Genomic DNA, 17,933 nt, shown 5'->3' with positions numbered 1-17,933 from the left:
GTGATGTCTTCTTCTTCTTCGAAGGGACGGTGTCACCTCAGCCGCATTGTCGTCACAATCGATTACTTTTCAGCGTATTTCACGCGGCGACTCCCACATCGATCGGTCAAATTCACATTCATCAAGGGTCGAGTCTCAAAAAACGGGGGCCAATAGCAACAAAGAAGAAGGAAAATATATTAATTATTAAGTATAGAGATCCTTTTCTAAATGTATTTTTCCATTAGTATTTGATGGTGATCAATCCATAGGAGATAATGCAAAATAAAGGTATGTAGTTCTTTGCAGAGGATAAAAAATACATGCCAAGTTTGAAAAACTTTAATTTTTTGACAATTAATTTGTGGTTTGGCCTTGAAAAGGTTAAAAATGTGAGTAAAATTTTGAGCAAATTTTTATCTTGAGATACGAGTAAAGTTTTGAACAAATATTTATTTTGAGATAAGAGTAACATTTTGAGCAAATATTTATCTTGAGATACGAGTAAAGTTTTGAGCAAATGTTTATCTTGAGATACGAGTAAAATGTTGAGCAAATATTCATCTTGAGATATGGGCTCCTTTTTCCCCTTTAATTTAATGGTGATCAATTCATAGGAGATAATACAAAATGAAGGTAAGTTGTTCTTCGCAGAGGATAAAGAATACATGCCAAGTTTGAAAAACTTAATTTTTTTGACAATTAATTAGTAAATTGTTCTTGAAAAGGTTGAAAATGTGATGCATAACCCTAACCCATTTTAAAAATATGATAATATTTTTTAATATTAAGTTAAATGCAAACAATGACAAATATTGTTCTTTTAGCAAAAAACCTGAATTTTACTTTCTTACAAAATGATAAGTGACTTCTGCACTAGTGTATAATAAATAAATAACATAATTTAGAACAATAAAGGCCCCTTAACTCATTTGAAAAAGACCAAAAAGGCAATATTGTATAGTATCGTCATTAAAATATAGAATATACTCACCAAAGGCAGTGAATGTTTTGCTTCTACTTGAAATGTTGTTATTTATTTGCTTTATTTTGTGTGAGGGAACTGTTAAAAAAATCACAATTTACCTACAATCATTGCTCCAGGCGAGACTGGAGGCGAGTCGGAGGACGACAGCGAGACGATGCCCGTGCCCGATGGCGAGGAAGCGCTTGCGGACATCTGTAGCCCGTGTTCCGTCACCTCCTCCATCGTGGTGCACATCTCCGAGGAGGAACGACACAAGTACGAGGAGGAAATCCGCAAGCTCTACCGGCAGATGGATGACAAGGTATCAAAGGCCAGGGTTAGGGAACCTATGGCTTGGGAACCACATGCGGCTCTTTTGATTGGTGAGAGAGTTCCAGTCCAACGCACCAATAGGAAACGGACACTATTCTTCATGCATACTCACATTGATTCTCATTGATTAGCAACAGCATAATATTGTTGTCAAAAGAATGTAAAGACTTTTAAAAATGATGACATTTTCATGTATCGTATTTTCAGGACTATAAGGCGGACTTAAAAGGCTGAAATTTTCTACAAAATAGACCGGGCGCCTTATAATCCAGTGCGCCTTATATATGGAAAAAAAATAAATTCATTGAGGGTGCGCCTTATAATGCGGTGCGCCTTATAATGCGGTGCGCCTTTAAATGTGGTGCACCTTATAGTTGTGAAAATAGGGTAGTATATTTACTTTATAATTCTGAGTATATCTCGCAATGAATAACATTTGAAAATATGAATTTTTTAAGAGTCTCTGTCAAAAAGGTTCATAGGTACATATGATTAGTGTCCATATTTTGCTATTCAGGTTCATCAATTTAATCCAATAATGTATCGGAATAATGAAATGAATTCATCGAGGGGAGTAAAACGGATATTATATTTATGTATGTATTTATGTGTATGTTTCTTGAAGGATGCTGAGATTGACTACCAAAGTCAGATGGTGGAGAAACTAAAGGAGGACATGCTGAAACAAGAGGAGGTAAAACTAAAACAATACTTTTTATAACAAAAGGTGGGGAAACACTGCAACAATTTGCACAAAAAAAGCTCATAACAGTCGACATTACCTTGAATTTTTGCTCATTTGGTCATGCAAACAAGCAGTAAACTATATAAAAAAAGAGCATTTTTGTTTCTCTGGGTTTTTTGTTGTGGCCGGGCTGCAAAAAAACAACCCTAAAAGTCTGTTTGCCGATTGTTATCTTGCTGTGGAATCGTTTGGGTTTGGCAGGTTAGGTGATGAATCTCCTCATTACTGGACTGCGCGGACTATAAATCACTTTCATTCGTTTATTTATTGATTTATTTCAATTGTTTGGCTGGGGCCTGTGACTTTTTATACAGATATTTTAAATTAGATTAGATTAGATAACTTTATTCATCCTGTATTTGGGAAATTTTACTGTCACTGTAGCAAGAGGCCGCCAACTGTAAATTTGATTTTTTTATACAACTTATATAGTCCAAACTATATTACACATGCCCTTAATATTTTGGGTGAGACATTTTTCCTAAATATTTTTTTTCAATGGCAGTTCCTGGCGTCGTCCAGAGGCGACAGCGAGAGGGCACAATCGGAACTGGGCCGGCTACAGTCGGAGAACCAACGCTCCCAGACGGAGGTGAAGGAGGTGCTACAGGCCTTGGAAGAACTGGCGCTCAATTATGACCAGAAGAGCTTGGAAGTGGAGGAGAAGAGCGTTCAAAACAAGCTCCTGGCTGATGAGCTCTCCAAAAAAATGGTGGGTGGATCCTCAGCACTCAGCATTTATTTTCCTGGGCTACACAAAATGATGTGGCGGGCCAGATTTGGCCCCCGGGCTGCCACTTTGACACATGTGATCTAGTACCGTATTTTCACGACTATAAGGCGCACTTAAAAGTCTTACATTTTCTCCAAAATAGACAGTGCGCCTTATAATCCAGTGCGCCTTATATATGGAAAAACCAAAAACCACCACTGTCAGATATTAAAAAAAACACAAACACCTGAACTGAAACAATACTGTTAAATATGCGGATGCCATCTTAGTTTACAAAATCTTCCATCATATAGCTCCTCCCCCACTGCAACATTTTATAATAAAAAAATCCAAAACATCAACAATGGCTGGCTCTAGAGGTGACTGTGAAGTAGTGAGTGCTTCAGACCTGGAAGTCAATAGCAATTACTGTATTTTCACCACTATAAGGCGCACTTAAAAGTCTTAAATTTTCTCCAAAATAGACAGTGCGCCTTATAATACAGTGCGCCTTATATATGGAAAAAATGTCATTCATTGAGGGTGCGCCTTATAATGCGGTGCGCCTTATAGTCGTGAAAATACGGTACATGTAAATAACGATTGTTATCATGGTCATGATATAACATTTTTTTATTGTTTGTTTTTACACTTTTTTGTATCTTTATCTCCACAGACACGTCTAGTGGCGTTGGAGGCGGAGCTTTCCCACATCCAGGAAGTGAGTCGCCACCAGAGGAAGCGAATCGCCGAGGTCCTCAACGTCCTGATGAAGGACCTTAGCGAATTTGGCGCCATTGTGGGAAACCGCGACATCCAACTGGTGAGAACCCCCCACCCCCCCCGACACCTGCTTACGTCAAGGTGGAGAGATAAAAGGCAAACAAATGTCAGGCATGCATTTCATGTTCAGAAAAATCTTTCATAATTATCGGCGCCTTTTGAAATATTCATGCACAAGCAGTACCATCAAAGTGCACACAGTGAATTATTCAGTATACTTTACTACTTCCTTCTCACAACGAGTGAACAACAACATGTGCTCAGATGGAACTCGCCGTTCTATGAATGGAAATTTGGGAAAATGTTTTTTTACTCCAAAAATAACGTTCATCGTTTATTTTGGATTCTTAGTTTCAGAAAAAAATATATATTTTATTACTATTACAGTACTGGATATTCTGGACTATAATTCTACTGGCTTGTGGTTTATAATTATAATTTTCTTATTTTTTCAATGTCTGCTAAAAACTTATTTTCTATTTTTTAACCATAAAACTGGTTATATGTTATAGTAACTAGGTGCTTATTTTCCCTATTTTAATCCTATTTCTAATGATAATATTTTATTTGTTATAGTAACTAGGTGCCTATTTTATTCCCTATTTTAATCCTATTTATAATGATAATATTTTTTATATGTTATAGTAACAGAAATTATAGCACGAATAATAATTTTAAAAAAATCATTAGAAATAGGGGTAAAATAGGGAATAAAATAGTTATTCCCTATTTTACTCCTATTTATTATGAAAATATTTTTTTAATTATTACTCGTGCTATAAGTTTTTTTCTTTTCTAAATAATAAAATAAATTATGACATTTTTTCTAATAAATTAAGGAAAAAGTCAATTAAACCCCATATATTTTTTCCCAATAAATGTGCATCATTTTTCTAAGTGCGACTTATATTCCGAAAAATATGATATTTTTTACTTCGGATAAGCTGATTTTAAAAATGTCCAAAGCGTAATTTTTCTTCCAGGCTCTACTTTATTAAAAAGCTGAGCACAGACCATAGTATATTGTTTTGGTGTCGAAATCAATTTGTCATCCTCCCTCCCCCGTTTACTTCAGACCATCCGTTTAAAATCGTAACCTAAATGGGTCGCTTCACTTTTTTTTTTCTCGCAGTCCACCGAGATGACGGGCGTCATCGAGGAGGAGTTCACGCTGGCCCGCCTTCACATCAACAAGATCAAGTCGGAGGTGAAGTCCATGGTCAAGCGATGCCGTCACCTGGGAAGCCTTCAGGCCGAGTGCCAGCGCAAAATGGACCAAACGGGGAGAGAGCTGTCTTCCTGCCACCTTCTCGTTGCGCAGGTGGGATGCCTTAATTGTTACGTTTACATGAATGCATACTAGTGAAAATAGGGAAAAAAATATATGTATATATATATACATACACATTCCTATATATACATACACATTCCTATATATAATAAGCACATATATACATATACATACACATTCATATATATATAAGCACATATATACATATACATACACATATATACATTCACATATACATATATACATTCACATATACATATACATACACATATATACATATACATACACATACATACATATATACATTCACATATACATATATACATTCACATATACATATACATACACATATATACATATACATACACATATATACATATACATACACATATATACATATACATACACATATAGACATACATACACATATACACATACATACACATATATACACATACATACACATATATACACATACATACACATATATACATATACATACACATATATACACATCCATACACATATATACACATACATATACATATACATACACATTCATATTTATTTAAGCACATATATACACATACACACACATATATACACATACATACACATATATACATATACATACACATATATACATATACATACACATTCATATTTATTTAAGCACATATATACACATATACATACACATATATACATATACATACACATATATACATATACATACACATATATACATATACATACACATATATACATATACATACACATATATACATATACATACACATATATACATATATATATATATACACATATATACATATACATACACATTCATATATATATAAGCACATATATACATACACATGTATATAAGCGCATATATACATATACATACACATACATATATATAAGCACATATATACATACACATAGATGTACATGCATGCATACGGTAGGTCTTGACATGACGCCATGACGCAATACAATACGGTAGTACTCCATATGTAAAGTCATTGCTAGTGACTCAATAAAAAAAACCTTCCCAAGACGTCCAATCATCCTTTTGCTCCAAATTTAAATGAGTTAATCACTACTAGACGTCTCATCCATTTACCAGGTGTCCCAGTTAAAATGGATTTGATAGCTGTCCTTACCAACAATTGACTTTACTAGTCTGTTCATCCCAAGTTGTACATTGAACATACAATAATTGTTAGTTATCTTGACATGTTCATCGAGCTTTCTCGATCGACGGCCATCCTCGGCTACCGCCGCCAACCGCTTTGGTCTTATTGCCTCTGTAAATATTCCGTTTTTACAACGTAGCTGTCGGCACGCGAGGGTTGAATTGTTCTCTGTTTGCGCCCCTCGGCAGCACGAGGCCAAGATACGTTCGCTGACTGAGTACGCTCACGACGTGGAGCTCAAGAGGAAGCAGCTGGAGGAAAACTACGACTCCCTGACGGAGGAACTGGCCCAGATCCAAGCTCGAGGTATGGTGCTCCATTGTGTACTGGTAAGATTAGTTTTTTTTTTACACTAGGTCTACAATGTCTTCTGTGTCTTGTTTCTGTGTTGCTACTGCAACCAAGAAATTTCCCAAATTTTGAGGATAAGGACATTCAAATAAAGTTAGTCGACCTCACATTTCTGGAGTTCTGGGTTCGATTCCAGGTCGGTCCTCTTGTGTGTAGTTTGCATTTTCTCTCTGGGCTTGTGTGGCTTTTCTGTGTCAAAGTGGCGGCCCGGGGGCCAAATCTAGGCCACCGCTTCATTTTGTGCGGCCTGGGAAAGTAAATCATGAGTGCCGACTTTCTGTTATAGAATCAAATTAAAATGAAGAGTATAGATGTATATTAAATTTCCTAATTTTCTCATTTTTAAATCAATAATTGTCATTTTTAATAAATTTTTTCTGTGTTTTTAGTTCAAAAATAATTTTGTAAAATCTAAAAATATATATAAAAAAAGCTAAAATAAACTGTTTTAGATCTATAAAAAACTGAATATTCAGGGATTTTAATCCAGTTCTTTTAATCCATTTATAAAAAAATAATCTAAATACTATATCTAAAATGGTCCGGCCCACTTGAACTGCGAGTATAAGCGATTCAGAAAATGAATGAATGAAAATAGTACTATTGCCGTCTCCTTCTACCCTGTGATTGGCTGTCTGCCAATTCAGCTGGGATGAGCTCCAGCACCCCCCATTGTGAGAATAAGCAGTTCAGATGTTGTTCAGAGCGATAAATTAGTCAATTTTTGAGCTTAGATCGGACGTCTTTCATCATCAATGACAATGAAATATTGTTTGACACCCACCCTTCCATGTTCCAACGGATTAGACATCTGTAACCCACACCTGTAAATCCCAGAATCCCCCCAAGAAACATAAAGACGTGCTGGGAAGAGGCGGACATATTAAAGCCCGAAGCCACGTAAAAAAAAAAAAAAACAACCCGAAAAGCCAATTTTGTGATTTTTCACGTTTGTGTGTTTGTGTTTCGCAGAGACCGTGTCTCGGTTGGCCGGCGGGGAGAATGACTCTGTCCAGGAATGCTGTGACATCCAGGTAACCATGACAACACCAAGAGAAAGTAACCTCACGCGGCGGCCATTTTTCGCATTGCTATCAGCTCAATGCAGACTTCCAGCATAGTGCGCGTTTGTGCCTGTTGTGTGTCGGTTTTAATTTGTCTTTCAAGTTGGGGTGGGTCTTTGTTTAAGACACGGGTGTCAAAGTGGCGGCCCGCGGGCCAAATCTGGCCCGCCGTGTCATTTTGTGCGGCCCGAGAAAGTAAATCATGAGTGACAACTTTCTGTTAGGATTAAATTAAAATGAAGATTATAGATGTATATTCAATTTCATGATATTACCCCTTTTAAATCAATCTTTGTAATTTTTTTAGCCATTTTTTTAGCCATTTTTTTAGCCATTCTTTAGCCATTTTTTAGCCATTTTTTTAGCCATTTTTTTCCTTTTTGTCTTTTTTAGTTCAATTTTTTTTGTAAAATTTCAAAACAAATATATAACTTTTTTTTTCTGTTTTACACTTTAATATTTACATATTTTATTATATTTAATATTACATATTTCCTAAAATATTTTGTTTCGTTTTGTATTGAAAAACTAATTAAGACATTTTCCCTTATGAAGATAAACAAAAAGCTCAAACAAACAATTTGTACCAATAAAAAAACTGAATATTTAGAGTATTGATGCAGTTTTTTGATAATAATTTTAATAATTAAATAGAAAAACATATCTAAATATTATTTCCAAAATGTTCCAGCCCACAAGAAATCCAGTTGACGTTATTGCGGCCCACGGACAAACCCGAGTTTGACACCCTTGTCTTAAGTTGTCATTACTCCTCATCACTCTCTGTACCTTTAGAGGGTGCTGGAGCAGCAGATGGAATTGCAGCGAGCCGCGCACAGCCAGCAGCTGAGCCCCCTGCGAGACAAAATCGACGAGCAGCAGGCGCTCATCAACGACTTGACCCAGTCAGTGCCTCATTTTATCCCCATTCATTGTACAAAAATAGGAGTAAAAAGCATGCTGAATAATGAATACATTATCTTTAACTAGAGTTTGTTAAAGTAATTCGTCTGCATTGTGATATCTTTAAGTTTTTCAAATTTATATTTTTTTAGCATTGATTTTATTCAGTGAGTTACATTTTAAGGATAAATTTGTGTATAATAGATCATTTGTTATATAAAATAAACTGTCAATTTAGTTTAATTTTTTTATATACAATAATTTTGGCTGTTTAATTTGATAGTTAATCTTTGTCAACAATGTTTGTGAAAATAATTTCACATCTTTGTTAAAAATGACATTTGAAAGTCAAAAAAAATGTTTTTCAAAGGGAATTATTTTATATATTTTTTTGTGATATAAAAACTCACTAAATGTACTGTAATATTATTATAGACATTGATTTTTGTTGTTTATTTGATAATGATTTATATAGAATTAATCTATTATGTCATTACTTTGTATTTTTAAATGTGTAATATAATTTACTACCAATATATTTGACTTTCCATAAAAAAAAAAAAAAATTTGCATTCTTTCAGCTGGAACCAAAAACAGGAGTTGGAGTTGGAACAACTACACGACGAATACGAGCTTATGCGCAGTCGCGACCATCATAAAAACCAACAACTGGAGGAACTGATGTGAGTATTGATAGAAAACAGGAAAACCAGTCAATATATCACTTTTCATAGATAACATTAACATACACAGTACCAGCAATTTGTTACTATAACCTCGATATAGTCCACTATTATCATGAATGGCATAAATTGCATTTTGGATGTTAAAAATTTATTTTTTTCTTCATTAATGCTTAATTTTTTTAATATTAGTGTTCATAGTTCCCTCATGCTTACAATAAAATATTATGGCACCACTTTAACAATAACCATACCCTTCACAAGCAGATTAATAATAATATTTATAATGTGGTAAAATAATTTTAACTCTTGTAGTCCATTGATCCAAAATGGCGGCACACACTGATGCAGTAGCTTTTTTTGTTCTCCAGTTTGTTGTGCAATATTTTCAAATTTGTGCAATATTTTTTTAATTTACTTTGCCCAGATGTGACTTTTTATATTTTTATATGACTTATTTATGTTTAATTTACTTGGAAAACGCACTTTTTGGAGTAGTACCACCAATTTCAGTATACATAGCTGTGTATAATGACACGATTCTGACGCAATCAGCCATTTTTGTCTAATATTTCATCACTATTAAGTCTGGGATTTTTTTTACCCCATTTTATGATATGACCTTTGCATCAAATTGCATCACATGCCAGATTTGGGGAAAAAAAATATTGAATAGCCAATAGTATTCCACAGAATCTAATTTGAATTGGCCTTCATTTTGAATCCTCCAGGTTTCTTCATGAGAGACACGAGCAGTCCAAGCAGGACCTGAAGGGTCTCGAAGAGACAGTGGTAAGTCCCCATTGTCTTCGATTCTGCCGAAATTAAGTAAAAACTGTCATTTGATTCTGTTTATGTCGTAGGCACGAGAACTGCACACCCTCCACAATCTGCGGAAGTTTTTTGTGCAAGACCTCACCTCCCGAGTGAGGAAGGTAAGTCACAAAATTTGTACTTTAATTAATTGTTTACTAATAATGGAAAGGACGTCTAATGTTGTCAAAGGCACTCAATGAGTTTAAAGGCGTATTTAAGCAGTTTATGACCGTATTTTCTGACCTATAAGTTGCATTTTTTTCATAGTTTGGATTGGCCTTTGACTAATAATAGTGTAATTCATGTTCGGGTTTTTTTGTGTTCATTTTTTTAGGCTATAGTTGGTTCTGAGGATGTCTTTTTTTGTTCTTTTCCATTTGACTATTGCTACTTTAGCATATATTCGTTCTTGGTTTCTGATCATATAAAAAAATGCTTTCCTAAAAATGTGCCTTATACTCCAGTGTGTCGTATATATATAATTTTTTCCCTCTTCATTGTCTGTATATTCCTTGGCTTGTGCGACTTATAGTCCGAAAAATACGGTACTACTGGTTTCTGATCATATAAAAATGGCCTTCCTAAAAAAACCCTTATACTCCAGTGTGCCTTTTATATACATATATTTTTTTCCACTCTTCAGTGTGTGTATTCCTTAGCTGGTGCGACTTATAGTCCGAAAAATACGGTACTACTCCTTTCTGATCATATAAAAAAATGCCTTCCAAAAAATGCGCCTTATACTCCAGTCTGACTTGTATACATACATTTTTTTCCCCACTTTATTGTCTACATATTCCTTTGGGTGCGACTTATAGTCCGAAAAATACGGTACTACTTATGATAGTTTAAAAAAAAGCCTTAGAAATAAAGCGGAATATTCAACAAATGTATTTGTGGGGAATTACAACTGTAAGTAAAATGCTGAAAATCACTTTTCGTTGTTTTTATCGTCAGAGTGCCGAAATGGAGCGTAACAATGGCGGCGGTTACATCACGCAAAAACAAAAGATCTCCTTCCTGGAAAACAACCTTGACCAGCTGACAAAAGTGCACAAGCAGGTAATCCCAACCCGCCACATAACGAGCAAACATTTCATGGACCTGAAGACGCAATTACAAAGTCATTATCTGCCCACGGCGTTGTAAAAAAAATGGAAACACACCGCCCGAGTTCAAAACGACCCAGAAAACAGAAAAAAAACAACAAGGCAAATAAATTAAAGTAAACGCTGTGTGTAGCCCGCCTTGTTGTTGTTCTCTTTTGGGTGAAAGTACCCTCTTAGGATCATCAATCATGCGGTAGGGGTTGCTAGCGTAAAGCTAGCGTCTCCTTGGGAAAATAAAGAAATACATTCATTAAAGGAAAAAGATAAAAGATGATTACATTGGCGCAAAGAGTGAAACTGAGCAGAAGCGTGAAGAATAGTCCTTTAAATTAATTCATCGTCACGCAGTCAAACATGGCTGGAGATGATTTTTCAATCGCTGCAATTTGGGAACTTAATTCCACTCAGGGGCGGAGTTTCAGAATTTCAGGTATATGGGTGAGGGGAGATTGTTAATGGTTTAAATGCATTACAAGACAGCTTTGTGGCTTTTGTTTGGCAGCTGGTACACGACAACGCCGACCTCCGTTGCGAGCTCCCAAAGCTAGAAAAGCGCCTCCGGTCCACTGCTGAACGAGTCAAAGCGCTGGAGGGCGCCCTGAAGGAAGCCAAAGATGGAGCTATGAAGGACCGCCAACGCTACCAAGATGAGGTGGAGCGCATCAAGGATGTGATGATGAGAGCCAGGAATCCCTTCCGACGGCCTCGTGCTGCTCACATTGGTATGTCCACACTTTGTATTTAAGGCTCAGATGTATTTAAGGTTGTATTTACGTACATTGTTGGTGGGAAGTCGTCTAACTGTGCATCAAAATGCATTTTTCAGACATCAAGTAGCTTTGGATGTTCTATTCCGGAATAAATGTATTTTATAGTAATAGATATAATATATAATAAATATAATATAATACAAAATATATATGTAATTTTAAAAAAAAGTATACATATTTATATATAAAAAAATTCTATAATTAAAAATAAATATATAATAAAAATTGATCTTAAGTAAATTTTTGTTGAATACCGTATTTTCACGACTATAAGGCACACTGCATTATAAGGCGCACTGCATTATAAGGCGCACTGCATTATAAGGCGCACTGCATTATAAGGCGCACTGCATTATAAGGCACACTGCATTATAAGGCGCACTGCATTATAAGGTGCACTGCATTATGGGGCGCACTGCTTTATAAGGCATACTGCATTACAAGGCGCACTGCACTACAAGGCGCAATGCACTATAAGGCACACTGCACTATAAGGCGCACTGCATTATAAGGCGCACCCTCAACGAATAACACATTTACATTTTTTTTCCATATATAAAGCACACTATATTATAAGGCACCCTGTCTATTTTGTAGAAAATGTCAGACTTTTAAGTGCGCCTTATAGTCATTAAAATACAGTACTTACAATTTTGTCAGGTGTTTATTTATGTGCCCCCCACATCCATTAAAAATCTCATAATTGTCATTTTTCCAGCTCGCTTGCTAGCCCAATTTTTCTTGCTTTGATATTAAAAGTGCTTTTGTTTATGGGTGGCCACACAAACCCAGACCATTGAGCCGTATTAAAAATTGAATACATGATGATGGATAACATCTTAAAATAAACAAAGAGACTTTCCAATCCATCCTTCAATGGATTTTGAAAAAAAAAAAGCAATTTTGAGTTTGCCCCCCCCCCCTTCCTTGGCAAATCTTATTGAAATTCATAACAAGAAGTTGGAGTCGACAAATTCATACGAGAAGGAATAACTAAGATTAGACATGCACACACACACACACACACACATTTGACAGTAAGAGCATGCGAGTGGTTTCTCACGCTGCAATTCCGAAGCAATTATCAGATGTGGAGGTGATGAAACACAACGACAGCAGGCGTCGGATGTGAAAAGATCTTAATTGTGTTCTATTATAATCTTTCCTACGGAGCGTTTATACGTCACAAGCATAATCACAATTAATCAATGGTTTTAGAATGCTTGGCACAGCTGTCATTGTTCAAAACAACCACAATAATGCTGGACTTGGATTCTTAGACAAAGATGAATAGCAGCACAATATACACAAACCGTATTCTTTTGTGATCATACTTATTTATTGTTCGCATTTCAATCTTTCAAACGTAATCTAGCATTAAAGGAAATGAAGGGAAAATGTTCAGTTTTAGCTTTGTGGCCTCGATAAGTACAAGAATGAGTTGTCTGTATTTGTATGGTATTTTTCAGATTATAAATCGAACCCGAGTATAAGACGACCCTGCCAAGAATGTATTAATAAAAGGGAAAAATATATGTATGAGTTGCACTGGATTATAAATCAATCTGGAGTAGGGAAACACAATTAATGGGGGAAAACACAAATGGTATTAGAGTATAAATCACTCTAGTCCAAGAATACACATTTAAAAAGGAATAAAATATTAGTTATACTGGAGTAAAAGTAGCTGTTTTAGGGGAATGTTTTTAAATGTATAAGAAAACTAAAATTTTACGTTTAAATTACATTATTTTTTTGGTTCAACAGCAGGATGCATCCATTTTTCAGGTTTTTGGGCAAAAAGCATAGTCCAAATTACATATTTGTTCATTTGAAAAACAATAATGTACTATAAATAGCTAAATATATATATATAGCTATATAATAATCATAGTGACAGTTTTTTGTAAAGCCCAGTGTCAAATCGTAACAATAGATTATGTAAAAAAGAATCACGTAATCACGTAATAATCTGTGATTAATTGATTTTAAAAATTCTTTATTGCATTTGCATAATTAGTGTCTAGTAAAAATTCATTGGCTGCCATTTGCGCCAATGTCATTTAAAACCTGTTTATCTCACTCTACGTTTGTGTCATCTTTGACAGCAAAAGCAGTCCGACCCGGTCACCCCTCGCCCACGCGCACTATCTACACGCGAGGCCTGGACGAGCACCCCGTTCCCATGACTGACGACACGCCCCACGGCGGTCCGCTAGCTCAAGAGGCGGCCTCCCCTGTTCCGGAAAGTGAGTGCCCAACCCCCGAAATGAACCAGAACCGAGGATGTCTGGACCACCACCAAAACAACACTCAAAACACGTGAGTCCTTTGATTTGATGATCTTGCCCAAACGCTCAAATTTAACGCTAGCTCTTAAAGTTTTGATGGCGAGTTACCAAATTCTCATCTTGAACATCTCTCCCCTCGCTTTTCCTCAGGCCTCCGTCGACCCGAGCCGACACCGCCGAGATGCTGGATTCTGAAAACGGTGAGTTTCAATTAGATCGTAAATTGTCGTTATACCAGATGATGGTCCGCAAAGTCGTAAGAATGGACCCCAAAATCGTGCAACCGACCAATGAGGCTTGCTAGATTAGATTAGACTAGATTAGATTACACTAGATTAGATTACACTAGATTAGATTAGACTAGACTGGATTAGATTAGACTAGACTAGATTAGATTAGACTAGACTGGATTAGATTATACTAGACTAGATTACACTAGACTGGATTAGACTAGACTGGATTAGATTAGACTAGATTAGATTACACTAGACTATATTAGATTAGATTAAATTTGATTAGATTAGACTAGATTACACTAGATTAGATTAGATTAGACTAGATTAGACTAGATTAAACTAGATTAGATTAAATTAGACTACATTAGATTACATTAGATTGGATTACATTACATTAGATTACACTAGATTATGTTAGATTAGATTAGACTACATTAGTTTAGACTACATTAGATTAGACTAGATTAGATTAGACTAGATTAGATTAGACTAGATTAGACAAGATTAGGCTAGATTAGATTAGACTAGATTAGACAAGATTAGGCTAGATTCGATTAGACTAGATTAGACTGGATTAGATTAGACTACATCAGACTAGACTAGATTAGATTATTTTGAATTAGATTAGATTAAATTAAATTATCCATCCCGCATTTGGGAAATTTCACTGTCACAGTAGCAAGAAGGTGAGAATACAGACACAGTAAAAGACATTTCTAAAATAAATAAATAGGTAAATAATAAATAAACATGTTGCATGAATCTATAGGAAAAATATGAATAGCAGAACCTGACAAGCACAAGGAGTCTGACTTGTCAGGAAGTTTTTCCTTTCTTCTTTTTCGACCTTCGTCGCGGTGAATACTAATGCGCTCGAGTCGAGATGCTTAAGTGTCACTCACACATGCGTGACGGATTCGTCTACCACGATAGATGTCATACCAGCTACATACGAGCTCGGTAGAGGCCTCTGGAGGAAACTGATAAGGCTGAAGGTTTCTGTCCATGTCAGCAGTTGCCCAGTAACCGTAAATTGTCAAGCAAAATGGAAATTAGGAACACCTCTCGATATCAGGTGTAAAAAATCTGATGATTAATGATCATCCAACTAAGAAAAACAGGTTTTGTCCAATCGTGTGGTTTTTATGAGGGTAAGCGGAATCAAAAATCATTCAAATAAATACAAAATATTTGTAAAAAAATATAAAAAGTAACTACGTTAAGAGTATATTTATTGTATTTTTTTATTTATTCATCAAAAATAAAAATATTTACATTTTTCCCCAATATAGGCTTTCAGTGGATGAAGAAAATACTATTATTTATATTATTACATGGGAAAATTGAAGAGTACAGAGTAAATATTTAGTTTTTCCCCATTCCAAAAAATACAAAATATTTGTAAAAAAATATAAAAAGTAACTACGTTAAGAGTATATTTATTGTATTTTTTTATTTATTCATCAAAAATAAAAATATTTACATTTTTCCCCAATATAGGCTTTCAATGGATGAAGAAAATACTATTATTTATATTATTACATGGGAAAATTGAAGAGTACAGAGTAAATATTTAGTTTTTCCCCACTCCAAAAAAATACAAAATAGTGTAAAAAATCTGCTGATTAATGATCATCAAACTAAGAAAAACAGGTTTTGTCCAATCGTGTGGTTTTTATGAGGGTAAGCAGTATCGAAAATCACGTTTATTCATCTTACACGATTTTATTGAGGCTAAAATCGTTCTGGGGAAACTAGGAATTATAGAAGTGCCACTTTATATTGAAATATCCATAAAACTTGAATATTATTGTTGGTGTAAATGTGACAGTTTTTAAAGTAGCTTCTTGGTCGCGTATATGTATTTGTAGTACTGCTGTGACATGAATTTCAATAAGAGCAGTAAAAACGAAGGAAAGTGCTTTTTTTGGGTTCATTTCACCAAAGGCTTTTATTTTGTAGCTTTCATAGTCGTATATTTCCCTGCAAATCACAAAAAAGCCCGGAAGCTTTCACAATCTGGACACCCAGGAGATTCCCGGACAATAGCCAAAGTCGTTGCTATTGTGCAAAGTGTCATGGAATTTATGGGGATTTCACACATGAATAATAATAAGACCAAGTCTTGTCGTCTTGTTTTTTTGACCTTTGCACACCTGTGCTGCAGAATATATATTTTTTTAGGTAGACTATAGCGTCAAAATACCCAAATAATCTTTAAATTATCTTAATAAAATTCATATTGGCTCAACATGTCAATCATATGCATTGACTTTTAGTTCTAAATGAAAATTGTAGAGTGCAGAGTAAATATTTAGTTTTTCCTTATTCAAATAAATACAAAATATTTGTAAAAAAATATGAAAAATAATTACATTATGAATATATTTATTGTATTGTTTTTTTTAAATTAAAAAATGAAATAGGCACATTTTTTTCCCAATAGAGGTTTTCAGTGGATGAAGATAATACTATTATTTATATTATTACATGGGAAAATTGAAGAGTACAGAGTAAATATTTAGTTTTTCCCCCATTCCAAAAAATACAAAATATTTTAAAAAATAAAATAAAAAGTAACTACATTAAGAATATTTTATTATATTGTCTTGTTTTAAATTAAAAAATAGAAATAGTCACATTTTTCCACAATATAGGTTTTCAGTGGATGAAGAATAGTATTAATATTATTACATGTTTTATTTACAAATAATTATAGTTATCTAAAATAGTCTAAATAAAGAACTTAAAAAAATCTAAACATTATTTATTTGCCACTACAATGTTTTGTATTAAAAAAACTGAGCGTTTAGGCCCTGCAAAAAACCCGGAAAACAGCCACTCACTCACTCCATCACCCATCTAATTGAATTGCCTGAAAAGTCCTCCACACACTCAAACCAAGTGCTTCCGACCCTGAGGCGTTGTTTATTTAATATGTAATAGTGCTCCATTGAGCAGATTGTCATCTCAGCGGGGGTAAAAAAAAAAATGGCATCCCCATTTGCGCAAAAGTGGAAAATGACAAGCGACCTTTCAAATCGAGGAGAAAATTGCTCCAACAGAAATGCCATCATTGCCTTGTTAAAACGAACCGTGTTATTATCTCGTCTACATATTTGTCAACTCATCGGCCGCCATTGACGCAATTGGACTTGACGTTAAATGCATGCGACACTTTTGTTTCACTGTGCACGAGCCTGCGTCCTCACCTTTTTGTGTCCTTAGGAAACACCACGGACATCAACGACAACAGGTAATGCACTGACATTTACCCAGCATGCATTGCTCGTGCTTCACTGTCACTTGTCTGTCTCATCTTATTCGCCTCAGCAGTTAATGATATTAATTTATGCTGTTCTTTTTTTGGGGCTAGCATGCGAGTGAATGACAACGGCGTGTCCACTACCGACGTCTGCGACAATCGGGACCCCGGCAAACTGGCCAGCCGTCGTCATCTAATAGAAAAGATTGCAGGTTAGTAAGTTCTTTTCAAGGTCTTCATGTAAACATTGATGTTGAGAACATGGGAAAATCCAGACAGGGGGGTTGACCTTGGTTCGAACCCACTAACCAGTCAATCACAAATGTGTTTTATATATAAGGTGCATTGGATTATAAAACGCAGTAGTAGTAGTGGTGGTGATGGTAGTAGTTGTTGTAGTAGTAGTTGTTGTTGTAGTAGTAGTTGTTGTTGT

General features: G+C 35.1%; 1 protein-coding gene across 1 annotated transcript in view; it reads left to right on the top strand.

Annotated features, from left to right (window-relative positions):
* kif5ab (kinesin family member 5A, b) overlaps nt 1–17,933 on the top strand; it is a 50,324-nt gene that overhangs the window by 31,087 nt on the left and 1,304 nt on the right. The window contains exons 12-28 of the mRNA XM_077726394.1: nt 1,084–1,268; nt 1,905–1,973; nt 2,530–2,736; nt 3,413–3,559; nt 4,652–4,840; nt 6,201–6,318; nt 7,336–7,397; nt 8,223–8,332; nt 8,912–9,013; nt 9,745–9,805; nt 9,877–9,948; nt 10,787–10,891; nt 11,441–11,660; nt 13,817–14,030; nt 14,150–14,199; nt 17,464–17,491; nt 17,612–17,712. Coding sequence (XP_077582520.1) covers nt 1,084–1,268; nt 1,905–1,973; nt 2,530–2,736; nt 3,413–3,559; nt 4,652–4,840; nt 6,201–6,318; nt 7,336–7,397; nt 8,223–8,332; nt 8,912–9,013; nt 9,745–9,805; nt 9,877–9,948; nt 10,787–10,891; nt 11,441–11,660; nt 13,817–14,030; nt 14,150–14,199; nt 17,464–17,491; nt 17,612–17,712 — 2,040 coding nt within the window. The remainder of the gene's footprint in view (nt 1–1,083; nt 1,269–1,904; nt 1,974–2,529; nt 2,737–3,412; nt 3,560–4,651; nt 4,841–6,200; nt 6,319–7,335; nt 7,398–8,222; nt 8,333–8,911; nt 9,014–9,744; nt 9,806–9,876; nt 9,949–10,786; nt 10,892–11,440; nt 11,661–13,816; nt 14,031–14,149; nt 14,200–17,463; nt 17,492–17,611; nt 17,713–17,933) is intronic.

Source organism: Stigmatopora nigra, chromosome 10 (genome assembly GCF_051989575.1).
Source record: "Stigmatopora nigra isolate UIUO_SnigA chromosome 10, RoL_Snig_1.1, whole genome shotgun sequence".
In the NCBI taxonomy this organism is placed as follows: domain Eukaryota; kingdom Metazoa; phylum Chordata; class Actinopteri; order Syngnathiformes; family Syngnathidae; genus Stigmatopora; species Stigmatopora nigra.
This window is presented reverse-complemented; position numbering and strand designations above follow the sequence as displayed.